Here is a 12,478-nt window from a genome sequence, read left to right as displayed (position 1 = left end):
CTTGGGCTGGAAAAGCTTAGACTCTACAGATAATATGTAGATGAAGAATGGAAAGTCAGAGTGCTCAGGAATTATATTAGCATATTTCTTTGAAGTTCCTTAGGAGGAAGAAAAAATAATCTGAAGTGTTAGGGTGAACTTCTGTGCTCAGGACTTGTAGGCAAAGACTTTAAATCCTCTGGAGGGGCTCATCAGGAAACTCCTAGGGAGTATCTTTACTGGTAACATCTGTATTTCTTAGAGTGGAGGAATATTCTGCCAGGGAGAATAAGGGTTTTGAAACTGCTTTATGCTGCTCTGCCCCATCAAAAATGGGACCAAAATAAGTTGTTTTTCTCTCTGCTACTGTGTCGTTACTAAGGCACAAGACTTCATCTTGTTCATTTGTCAACACTCATACCTCCTTTAGGTTAGTACAGTATAACATACTACTGCTCAGATAATTGCTTTTTGGACACAAGATTTTTTCAGAAATCTCATTTTTGAGACATTCAGTTTTTATCTTAATCTAACCCTAGGAGTTGGAAAACTATCCAACTTCCTACTTCATATATTCTTGTATAATATAACAGCTTTCCAAGATAATGCTTTAGTAACAAATGAAAAAAAAAAAAAAAAACAAAACCCAAACTCCACTATGTAAGTAGTGAACGAAAGAGTTGCTAATAGGAGTTGTGTTACGAAGTACTGAATTTGAGAAGTGGTTCTTCCCAGTGGATACCAACATGTCCATGTGGAGCAGACAGCAGTTCCAAGCACACTTCAAAATATCGTAGCTGAATGGTTTATAATGACTCTACTGGGATGTGTCTCTTCTCCTCTTAAAGAAAACCTTTATGCAAGACCAGACTTGCGTACTAATCAGATAGCAAGTTGTAGGGCATCCACTGTATGGATGAGTCCTGGTTTTCTTCACTTGTCTTTCTCACATCTTCATGCATACAGGCACTGCCGTTACAGGAATACTGAAAGAAAAACAAACTGCCAACCTAAGCTGCACAAGTCCTTGCTGAGAAATTAATTTCATCTGTTTGTGAATTATGAAGAAAGTATCTCTCCAAGGTCTTAGTAAACTAAGTGGTAGGATTCATGTCACCAAACTTTTAGACATCTATGTCTTAGGCAGTTACTGTAGACTCCCTTTATAACCAGTGATGAACAAAAGGCTTATTTTTGAGCATGATTTGGTTCACTGGTTCTAGACAGCTGATTTAAGATAAGACAAATTGCACCTTGAAGAGCCTATTTCTCTTTGTTGATTATAGAGGAGCCTAGATAACTAACTCAGCTGTAGACGTGGTCTGTGTTGGTTAGATGAAGCTCCCTCTGCTTGAATTTCTCTGTTTGTCTCAGCAGGGACAGTTTGTACAGGACTTAATCAGTGCGGCTTGTGAATTAGAGTTTGAAGTAAACTTATGACTTCATTGGGAAGGTTTTTCAGTCAAATCTTCGAAATATCTGGTGACTGGGGAGAAACTGGTGAACTGTGACAAAAGTTATACTATGTATCTTGTCTCAGATTTATGTCTCTGGCCTGTGTGTCATGTATCTCGAGGTAATTTGCATTTTTCAGACTTTTTTGGGATGATGAAGATCATTGCTACCCTATTCCCTCTTTAACACATTTTGTGTATTCAAAGGAGGAAATGCTAGTCATTCTGACACAACCCCACACATTGTGAACCTCCTAATTTCAATAGTTCATGGTGAAAATGATACAGGTTAGATTCCAGATTAGGAGGGGGGTGTGTGTGTGTGGCTTTGTTTTGTTCATACTGAAGCCATATAAATCCTTATTTGCAAGTTTTTTTAAAAGGGAGGGGAAGAAGATTCTTGTATTAACACTGTAGATAAAAGGTATTTAAAAATTAAATATATACTAAAGAAGCCAATCTTTTCTATATCAGTGAGTGTAAAACTCTAATTTTATAAAGCTTGACTAAGTATGGCCTGATGCTTTCTGAGTTTCATGACAAATGGAATGTTTCACCATGCTTTTTGGCCAGTCCTCTTGCATTATATACGTGTTTTATGGATTTGTGTGAAAAAATGTGTTTATAACCTCCCTTTTTACTTTTTTATTTTAATATGTATTTTCAGAGAACTTTTTTTTGTTTTGCCTTTTTGTTAATATTAAAGTATTAATGCCCAGTAATCTGATACATATCCTGATTTGTCCTTCCTATTTTTCTGCTTTATTTTTTCTTTGAATTAAAGCGAGCAAATAAAATGATAATGCCCTTTCCAGTGAAGAAAACCGAAATAACAGATCTATGTTTTGTTACAGAAAATGTGGGCAAACTAAAGAAGCTGGAATATTTAAATGTAGCTTTGAACAACATTGAAAGAATTGAGAATCTGGAAGGTCAGATTTTAAACAAACTGTTTTGTCTTTTCATATTGAAACACTTAAGTTGTGACTTAGTGTAAAAGAGGGTGGAAGCCATTATGTATGTCCACCAGTAAAGGTACTTTGTTGATACTCAGAAAAAGCCTTTTTGTGTGCAGCATTTAAAAAATGGTTCTTTGTAACAAGTGCTTCCTACTGCTGCAGTTTGTCATTGAACTTTATTAAATGTATTTTAACTCCCTTTTTGCATACTCTTTCACCAGTGTTGCCAGGTATGATAGCTCTATTCTTTAATACTTTACAAAGCAGTAATCCAAATTTTTAATGAAATTGGTATTTCCCCACTGTAAAGATAAGATAATTTGTTATGCAGGTTAGCTGGAGCAATACGATTTTTTTTTAATGCTATGCAGGCTGTAAAAGGTCTCTCTCATGTAATATTTCAGCAGTCATCTTCACTTTAGCAATCAAGTGTCACACACAAGAAGGTTCTACTCTGTGCACAGGTTGCATTGGCAGTCTGGGGTATTTTTAAAGAGTTTTTCAGATGATTCTTTTCTCTGTCATTTCATGAAGTCCTGTCTGGTTTATCTGTATGTAATTTAATGTTTTGGGTTGGGTTTTTTTTTTTTTTTTGTGGTTTTTATTTTTAAGTCTACAAGCTGATTCAAGAAGATGGCTTAAATCAAATAAAAATAAGCAAATAGGCTAAATACAAATTTGTAAAAGTTGAAGAAATAGGTAGTATGTTACATATTTGGCAATTTGTTGAGAAACTTGTGTCTGTTTTCATGCCAGTACATTTTAAGTTCTTCTATCAGGCTGCATTATTTATTACTGTGATTTGTCATTTACCTAGGAGTCAGAATATTTGGGAGTGAGCCTCGCAAAAATTTGCATTATTTAAATCCCCTAATAAATAATTTTGAGTTGTTTATTTTCTTTCAGTTCAATTATGCATAAAATAATTGCCAAATATACCTGCAAAGGAAAAGAAATTATTACAATGATGAGCACCGAAACTGAGCATTGTCTTAGCTAACCTTTTTTACTCTTAGAGGCAAGGTTGTGATTCATGGACAGATTATGATAAAAGGAGAGGCTGATAAATTTTGGATCTGAATTTCCCAGAGCATTTTGTTAGCTATTTTAGAATTTCTGTTTATAATGAATTGTTTTGGTTAACAAACAACTTTTTCTCACTGGTATTTGCAATTTAACTAGTGATAAAGTATTCACAACAATAGCTGAATCCATAGAGTACAAAACCTCATCTTGACTTGGAGTGAATTTTAAGCAAACCTTATCTTTACACTTGAATATTGTTAGCTAAGATTAACAGTACACAGAAATGAAACCCATAATTGATCCTGCTCTCCTGAAGCAATTAGACACTTTTAGCCATATGGTGAAGACTCAGTTGAGGAGGGGTACCAAGCCAATCAGACTGTTAAAGCTGAAGTCCAGCTTATCTGGAAATGAAACATTTAATAGCTCATAAAATACAAGCACTGACCACAAAGTTTCGATAGTGGTAAAACCAATAATAAGTTTTCTTATTTTGTATTTCATTGAGACTTTTTTTCTTTCTATAAATATTGTGACCTCATAAACTTAAGCTGTGGGTCTCTTTTTCATTTGTGGCTTGGAAAAGATGTATCCTGATAACATGAAAGACAACAAATGCGGACAGTTTTATGTCCAAGTGTGTGCACATGTGTGTGTGTATGTCGTGTACATTTATGTTATGGACAAATTGAATTGAGGTTTTTTCAAACAGGCTGTGAAGAACTGAAGAAACTTGACCTGACAGCAAATTTCATTGGTGAACTCTCCAGTATTGAAGCCCTAAAATATAATATACATCTGAAGGAACTGTTTCTAGTGGGTAACCCATGTACTGAATTTGAAGGTTATAGACAATTTGTGGTGGCAACTCTTCATCAATTAAAAGTAAGATTTTAAAAATTAAATTTATATCCAAATCAATAACCAGCATTGTTGACTGAACATACTAATCCCAAACAAAACAGATACCTTTGGTAGGAAAACTAGGAGCATTTTTCTTACTGTCCACAGGAAATTAAATTTTATTCTGAAGAAGAAGTGACTTCAGTAAATAATGCAATAATAAATTGGTTCTATTTTGACTAAACCACATGCATTTGTTAACTTTTCTGTCATTTTCATTGGAGATCCTTAAATGAAGTTCTGAAAAAATAAATACACTGTACAGTTCTGGCTTTTTTTCTCATTTGTTTTTATATATACAATGCATTTTAAAATTATTTTCATGGTTGCAGAAAGTTACCAGGTTGTTGTTACCATACCAACAATATGTACCAAACCAACAGTGTAAGGCAGTAGAAAGACAGAAATTGATGTAAAAATGCACTATATTGCATTGGCTGTAAATAGATACTTTAAGATTGAGGTTTTGTGCAATGATGTACTGATGTAATGATTTCCTGCCATGGAAACAGGCAGTCCTAGTCCTGAAATATGTTCCCACAAATTTTTCCTTGGAGAAGCACAGACTCTTAACTTATTAATAGTAGATTCAGCTCAGTTAGTTGGCAATAAACTAACACATTGAAAGAAATAATTTTGTAATATTTTCATGAGCCTGAATCAAGGTCAGACAAATATCAGAAATTGCTGAAGGGACTCTCTCTACTACATAGTCTGATAAGGCCAACTGAAATTCCAGGAAAATGCAAAAAGGAGTTCTCAGACACACAAAACCATTTTCAGATCTGAATAGCAACTTAGTTTTAATTCTTTTTAATATAGTATAACTTACATAGTGCTATGTAAGTTTAAAAGGCGTATTTTTAACTTCATACAGAAAGTAATCTATCAAAATTAACTTACAGTTTAATGGATTTATTGTTTGAATATGTTTAAAATTTCTCACATATCTATATTGATTTTTTCTCTTTGGGAAGTGTTTGGATAGTAAAGAAATAGAACGTTCAGAGAGGATTCAAGCACTTCAAAACTATCCAGAAGTGAAACAGAAAATCAGAGAACAGGAACAAGCTTACCTTCTCAAAAGGGCCAGAGAAAAAGAAGAGGCTCAAAGAAGGATGCAAGAAAGAAAGGACAAGAAACAAAAACAAATGGAATCTAAGCTTGGATTTGACAGGTAACAGTAAGCAACAACAGTTTGTGAATAAACATCATTCTTCTCTTTCGTCTTTAAAAATTCGTGGTTTTCTTCATTAAATATTTTATGTAATTCCACTTAAATCTTTTTGTCTTTATTGTTGATTCTAGAAGAATTATTTCTCCTCATGCATTTTATCTCTAATTAAAAATATAATTAATTACAAACATAATTAATTACTGACCTGCAGACAGTACAATAGAATTTTTGTCCTAAAACTCCAAGCTAAATTGTCTGGGTGCCAAAATAGTGTAATTGAGAGCTTCTTTCAGGAGAAGAGCTGGATATTGTTATTTAAGGTAATGAAGGGGTTCCAGAGAAAGCAGCTGTTCACCTATAATTGCTTTTGCTTTAAAGTTATTAGATATGAAGACTGAAATGGAATATTGTAGATCTTTTGAGATGTAAAAGGCTATGGAATGTTGATTTATATACTTTTTCCACCTAATATCACTGAGATTACCTAGATGGGAAAAGGATTTTTGTCTGGGGTCATCTTCCACTGCAGTTGCCATCCATCTTATTTTTAATGCAATAGAGACTAAGTTCCATGGAGCTGTCTATGGAACTTTGTCCTCATAGATCACAGCTGTATCATAAATTCAGTTTTCTCTCTGTACTGATAGAGAATTTCTGAAGATTACAGAGGCTTAGGGCTAGGAGGAAAAATGATTTGGGTTTTAAGATGGCACTTGAGATGCCTAAGTAAAATGCTCCTACACTTTAAGTTTCTAATCTGCTGCCGCCTGATATTGGGAATGCTTAAACATCACACAGACTGAAGGTTTTCTTTCACCTGAAAGTTGTGAGGGTATCTGAAAATTCTGCTCCTGAAATTAAATCTATTGAACTACCTATCAGGGTTTTCAGAGGGTTAGGCATAACCATAGTATCACTATTTAGTTAAGTAAATGAAAAACATTATGTTGAAATATGTTTTGTTGATTGATGAAAGAAGCAGAGCAGAGAACATTGTCCAAATCTATAAGATACTGTTCTTGGTAGGAATTACACAGCTATTAGTATTGCGTTAAAAAGATATTATTGCAAAAATTCATTAGCAAGTACTCTTCCTTCATCTCACTGGGGTAGTATTCCATGTGATCTTGTGTAGCCCAGACTCCCTACAGAACAAAGAAAACCATCAGGCAGGAGGAGACCGAGAACAAGAAACATGGAGAACCGTTGAAGATGATGAAGACAGAAGATTTTGGGAGGAACCTACACCATATACTCCAGAATCTAGATTAGAAACTCACAGATATATTGAAGAAAAACGGAGAGCTAAAGACAATATAAGGTATGTTTTTGTTTTAATATATTCTGTGAATTGAGGAAGGGAAAATTTTCAAAGGTACAGAGTAGAGGTAGGTGACTGCCTCACATTAAATACTACTGCAAACTTGCAGCTTAAATCCCTGTTGCCTTTGCAAATATGCTTATAAAACCTAAATAAAATGTATAGATTTTTCATTTTGTTTTGTTTCATTTTCTAAAATTTATTTATGAAACCCTTAATCTTGTTTTTCCTCAAATAACATTTTTAAATATAATTTCTCTTTTCAACTCCATTTTATGGGCTTTAGAATTTCCACTTTTCTGTCAGCTAACGTGTTTCATGTAGTTCAATGTTTAATATTCTAGCTAAAAGCATTTATCTGGAGTGCAGGTTGCATTATATAAATGACCTGTTGGCCATGCTACAAAATTTTTGCACAAATGGCATTTCAGGCACCTTTTCTATGTGACTTAGAAATTTTTTCACATACTTTGTCAAAGATATTAATCTCAAGTAATAATATTCTTCATGTTATCTATGCTGTTTGTCATGGTGAATCTGAAGATGTCTGGTCCCTGAAAAGCCTTTAAAACTTTCTAAAGTTGCCACTGGTTTTGCTGACCATGGAAAATTAATGCAGATACTAGCAAAAAAAGTTATTTTATTGCTGCTAGCTTATCAGTTCCACAAACATTATAAGCAATGTCCTTTTTTTTTTTTTTTTTTTTTGCTTATATAACAGCATTTGTGCCAGAGATTTTTCTACCTGTTCTTTTTAAGGGCATGCTTTTTAAAAGATTTATCAAGCCTAAGTATTGAAAAAGTCAGTCCTAGGGAACTCTCCAGGAAATCTGGAAATCTTCATAACTTGTTGCTATTATTGATTCAAGGTCTAGCACTTTCCCAGAAGAACTACTGTGAAACCCAAATCCTAGCTAATTAGAATTTTGTTGTGTTTGGTGATGCCTTGCTCTAGTCAAAAGCAAACGTGTTCCAAATGCTTCCCTCTAAATATTCAAGGAGAGTCCAAACAGCATTATAATAAAGATAGAATAACTCCTGTCTGTTTTTTTCTAAATTTCTAAAGTATTTAAAGGAACTAAAAATCATTTAATAGTTCATTTTGTTTTGGTGGTGACATTTTTGTTAAGTAGCATGAGAAAGGTGAGAACAGAAGAGTGCCCCTGACAACTTCAAATCATCCTTGCTGGTGGACAGGAGCTGAAATGAAACTTTAGTATAAGTTACTCAGTATAAAAGGATGTTTATTTTACTAAAAATTGACATGAACTCAATCAGACCAATACTAAATTTGAACCTATCTGTGACATGTTAGCACATGTTAAATTTGCCAGCTGGGGTATAGTTGGACAGTTGATAATAAACTGAGCACCTTTGGCTATTGCCAAATGAGTGAATACTTGCAGTTTCATTCAAAGAAAAATCAGACAAGTGTAAAATCAGTTGCAGCTGAAAGGTGCACAGGATCTCTTTTAGCTGCTTGTTACCAGAAGGCAGCCTCTCAGCTCATCTCAGCACGAAGTTAAACAAGTTACCTTAAACTCTAATGACCATGACATGACTGAATTTGCCTTAAAATGGTTCACATGAGCAGACAGATTTCATCTAGAAACAGATTATTAACAGCTAAGAGGTGGTGGGATATAATTTCCTGAAGCATTTCTGAGAACTACATCTTCAGAACAGAGTGGTGATTTGTTCACTTTCCATTTAAGCATCAAGAGTAGTGTAGAAACTGCTGGCCCACAAATCCCACATTAATGCTCTGATTTATACTACAGAATAGTATTTAATGCATGGATAGTTGTGACTCTTTCTTAAACACAATTTGTTTTTATGTAGTCATTCCATTAGCTCCACTTGAATGTTTTTATTTCTTTTTCAAATCCATTGTATTTATAGACCAAATCTCTTTTTTATGCTTTTTCCCCCCAAGGTGCTCTAAATCTTACATACTTTTTTTCCCTCATTAGTGATTTACTTTAGTGTTCTCTTAATCTTGAACTTATAATAAGAAATTGGTTGGGGAACACGAAAAGCAATGTATTGCTGTTGTCTTTTTGTGAAATGGAGTTTTTTATATGCCAGCTGAAGTAACCATACACACTATATTGACCAGCTGAAGAGTGGATTAATGCAAAGTGACAATTACAGTGTTGTATTTTTAAAGAAAACATAGCCATTTTTTACCTAGGTGCAAGCAGATTTTTCTTTTTCATGTTACTAAGATTCCTTACTCTTCCTTTTCTTGCTCATGATCTAAACTTTTATACAGGAGAATACCAGTGCTACAAGGCTTAATGATCTTACAGTGATCTGCTTTGTTTTGACAAATAAATTTAAGGTAGCTTGTTTATTGAACTAAATAAAAGTCAGAAACAGCTTAATTGCTGATAGCTGTACATGGATAGTGAAGACTAAAGTCTCCATCAGTAATACGTATTGTATTTTTTGAAGGAAGAACACAACAAAAACTTTAATAGATGTATCAACGAATAATCTATATGTATGCACTTGGGTCATACTGTATCCTCTTTGGTGCTGGTTGTAATCTTTTGACCATTAAAATTCCTTTTACTAGTGCAGAATATTGACTGATAGGTATGCCAAGCATTTGTTCAGTAGAACTAATTAAGTTAGCATGAATAAAATTTTTCTTTAGAATTGCTTGCACATACATCAAATCAGCTGACAGTAATGATACCTTTGATTAGTATGACCATTCATGACTAGAAAAACATCCCATTTCATGTGTTTAAGCAATCCACTGATTTCTTAAGGTATACCAGACAAATCTGATATATTACTGTTTGATAATGGACATTGTGACATGCAGAAGAAGAAAGACGTGATATTACAAAGCATTTGCTCATCTTTAGATGATGCTTTTAATATGCAATTGGACATTTGATATAACTGGTTTTGTTCCTGAAAGAAGTTGTATCCTAAACATCAAATACCAGGTAATTCTTACCTCTTGCCATCCTTTTCTTTCTTTTTTGCTATTAAACATAAAATACCAGAATGTGAAATTCTAAACCATTTTTCTTTGTGTTTTGTTAAGGGAATCAAAAAAGAGAGAGAAGCCTCTTCAGACATTGGTCACTGCAGAAGGAAAAGTTCTGAATGTGAATGTGCCTAAGTATGTAAGCTTAAGAGGTTAGACAGGCTAACCTCTTTATAGTTGATTTGGGCAACTATTTCAAGATACGTAACAATACAAAAATAAGAGGGCTGACAAATTCTTGTTATGGTATTATATTTCTGGTGGGGAAACTGACTTCTAGAATTATATTCTGATGCTGGAAAAAGAATTCATTTTCAATGAGTAAAGTATTGAAGGTTGTTTAATTTAACATCTTGGTCTTTGATGATTGAAGAACTTGTTTTCTGTAAAAGATGTAAGACGTTTTACTCTTTTCCCTTCTATGGTAAGGCTTCTTTCTTTAAGCATCTTGCCAGCAGTGGAAAAAGTTTAACTGGTTTGACGATTGAAGATAAATGTGTATGAGTAGCCACTTTAAATGTGGAAGAATATGTCCAATGAATATTTCTGGACAAAATCATTCTGTCCTCTGATGACAGATGTAAAACTGGCGGAATTGGGAAGGATATATAATTAATTTCTATGGCATGAGGTCCTTTGACACCAAATGAGGTCTGTAGCAACAGAGGCTGGTAATATGGGGAAGTCTCTTGTATTTTATCATTGACAAAGGCACCTGGGTATTCAAGTGTTTTGGAATGAGTTTCCAGGGATATCAGCCATGTGTTACCATGGGTTTCACTTGAACTAAGCCTTCCTTTTCTAAGGGAAAACAGGAGACAGAGAGTGCAAACATTGTTTCCTTATGAACAGCTCCCCAAAGAGCCTCCTACAGGAGACTCTGATGAAAAAGTGGCCTATGAAGGGCCACTTAGCTGTCTGCTGTCCTCTGAACAAGTTTTTCCATCTTAAGACTAATTTAGCTGCAAAATCAAAGCTAAGAATATGCTTACTGTTAGTATGAAGAATGTTTTCTAAATCTTTGAAATTCATAAATCCATGCAAATTCAAGGAATTTGAAAGTCTACATTATAAGATCAGTGCATAATTTTGAGTGGTATAGGGAAAATTAAAGGTGGTGGCAGAACAGCTCATGTTTTTTCCATCTGTACCAGAGGATACTTACCATTGTATTGATGTACTTTTTTTGTAAAAATGTGTTCACTGAAAAAATTTTTAAATAATTTTCTAGCTCAAAGAAGGCAAGTCTAAAATAGTTTAAATCTTGTGTTAATAGAATTTGATTATGCATCTAAAAAGCAGAGACATTTAGAATAAAGCTCTAGCTATCTTTTTAGAAGAAATGCAGTCCTCTGGAGTTCACTGTTAGTAGTGGTCCTGTTTGTGTCACCCAAGTTTTCTGGATTAGAATTTAGTCTGTGGATGTGCCCATGTAAAGCCAGATCAATGAGCAGTTTTTGTCACGGCTTCAAGAAGAATATCATAGTTCTTCAGTGCAATCTGGCAGTGTATTGGAGAGACATAAATAAAGAGATACAAGTAGGCAGATGGTGTTCTCCAAAGTTTTTGCTTCAGTGCAGAAGTCTAATGTCCATAGCAATGTCCAGGCTTCTCTGATGTTCTTTTGGAAGGTTAGCAGGAGGAATGGCTGCATGCTACAGACTATTTCTCTTCCTCAGTTCTGATTAAGTTCCAGCTAGGAAATTTTACAATTCTTTTCTCTTTTTCATCCTTTATATTTTAGTGAATTCTCAAAATTTGTGATGCAGTAAAAAACATGAATGAGAAACTAAGCTGGTTTGTATTCCTTGCAGTTTTCCATTAAAAAATACCCATAAACTAAAAGCTCCATAAGCTTTCCTGCAAGTTCACTGTGTCAGAATACAAGAGAGCAAACAGTTAAAAAGCATATCTGGCAAATATATTTATTGCTGAAAAAATGTATCATCTAAACTCTTAACATTTGAGCTTCTTTCTGTCACCTGAACCCAAAGTATTTTAATGTCACTGAAATATTCCAGGTAAATTACATTAAGCAAACCCCTCTCATTTTATACTAATTACTAATTTATAAAAATCTTCTCTTTTATAAGTGGGTTTTATTCTGATTTTTTCTCTACTTTAATACATGGGATATGTTTGAGTCCATGAGCAGAACTTCTAAGTCTAGACTAGATCTCCTTACAGTTTTAGTAACAGATGTTGTTTTCAGTTTATAACTGGTAAGATTCTTTCACAATTTTAAGAACGCAGCCAGCAGATCACAAACATGCAGCTAATACAATCTGCAGTCTCATTTTCAACAAATATTACAAGGCTTGTAGAATCAAGGATGTTGTGCAAATCATGTTTTATGTAGGAAATGCACAGGCAGATATTTATGCTCTAGGCAAATTAATTATTATGAACAAAGATGCAATTTTCTTTTTTACATCTGATAAGGTTAGAATTACCAAATTCCAGGCTTTTTATGCTCTCATGAAGTGTTTTTTCTATGCAGATGTTAATACTACAGACAGATTTCACCAGCAGATGTCTCTCTTTCTGCATTGACAGACTGATCTTAATTTTAACTGACCTTCAGCAGTATTTTTTATTTTGTCTCTTGTGGGTTGGGTGGGGAGAACAGAAAATAAATGTAAGAATGACTTT

The 12,478-nt window shown here is 34.0% G+C and overlaps 1 protein-coding gene across 1 annotated transcript in view; it reads left to right on the top strand.

Moving 5' to 3' along the window:
- DNAAF11 (dynein axonemal assembly factor 11) overlaps positions 1–12,478 on the top strand; it is a 33,956-nt gene that overhangs the window by 1,050 nt on the left and 20,428 nt on the right. Inside the window, exons 3-7 of the mRNA XM_075705505.1 lie at positions 2,288–2,365; positions 4,131–4,303; positions 5,299–5,498; positions 6,634–6,819; positions 9,884–9,961. Of these exons, the coding sequence (XP_075561620.1) occupies positions 2,288–2,365; positions 4,131–4,303; positions 5,299–5,498; positions 6,634–6,819; positions 9,884–9,961 (715 nt within the window). The remainder of the gene's footprint in view (positions 1–2,287; positions 2,366–4,130; positions 4,304–5,298; positions 5,499–6,633; positions 6,820–9,883; positions 9,962–12,478) is intronic.

The sequence above is a fragment of the Pelecanus crispus genome, chromosome 2, assembly GCF_030463565.1.
Source record: "Pelecanus crispus isolate bPelCri1 chromosome 2, bPelCri1.pri, whole genome shotgun sequence".
NCBI classification, from domain to species: domain Eukaryota; kingdom Metazoa; phylum Chordata; class Aves; order Pelecaniformes; family Pelecanidae; genus Pelecanus; species Pelecanus crispus.
This window is presented reverse-complemented; position numbering and strand designations above follow the sequence as displayed.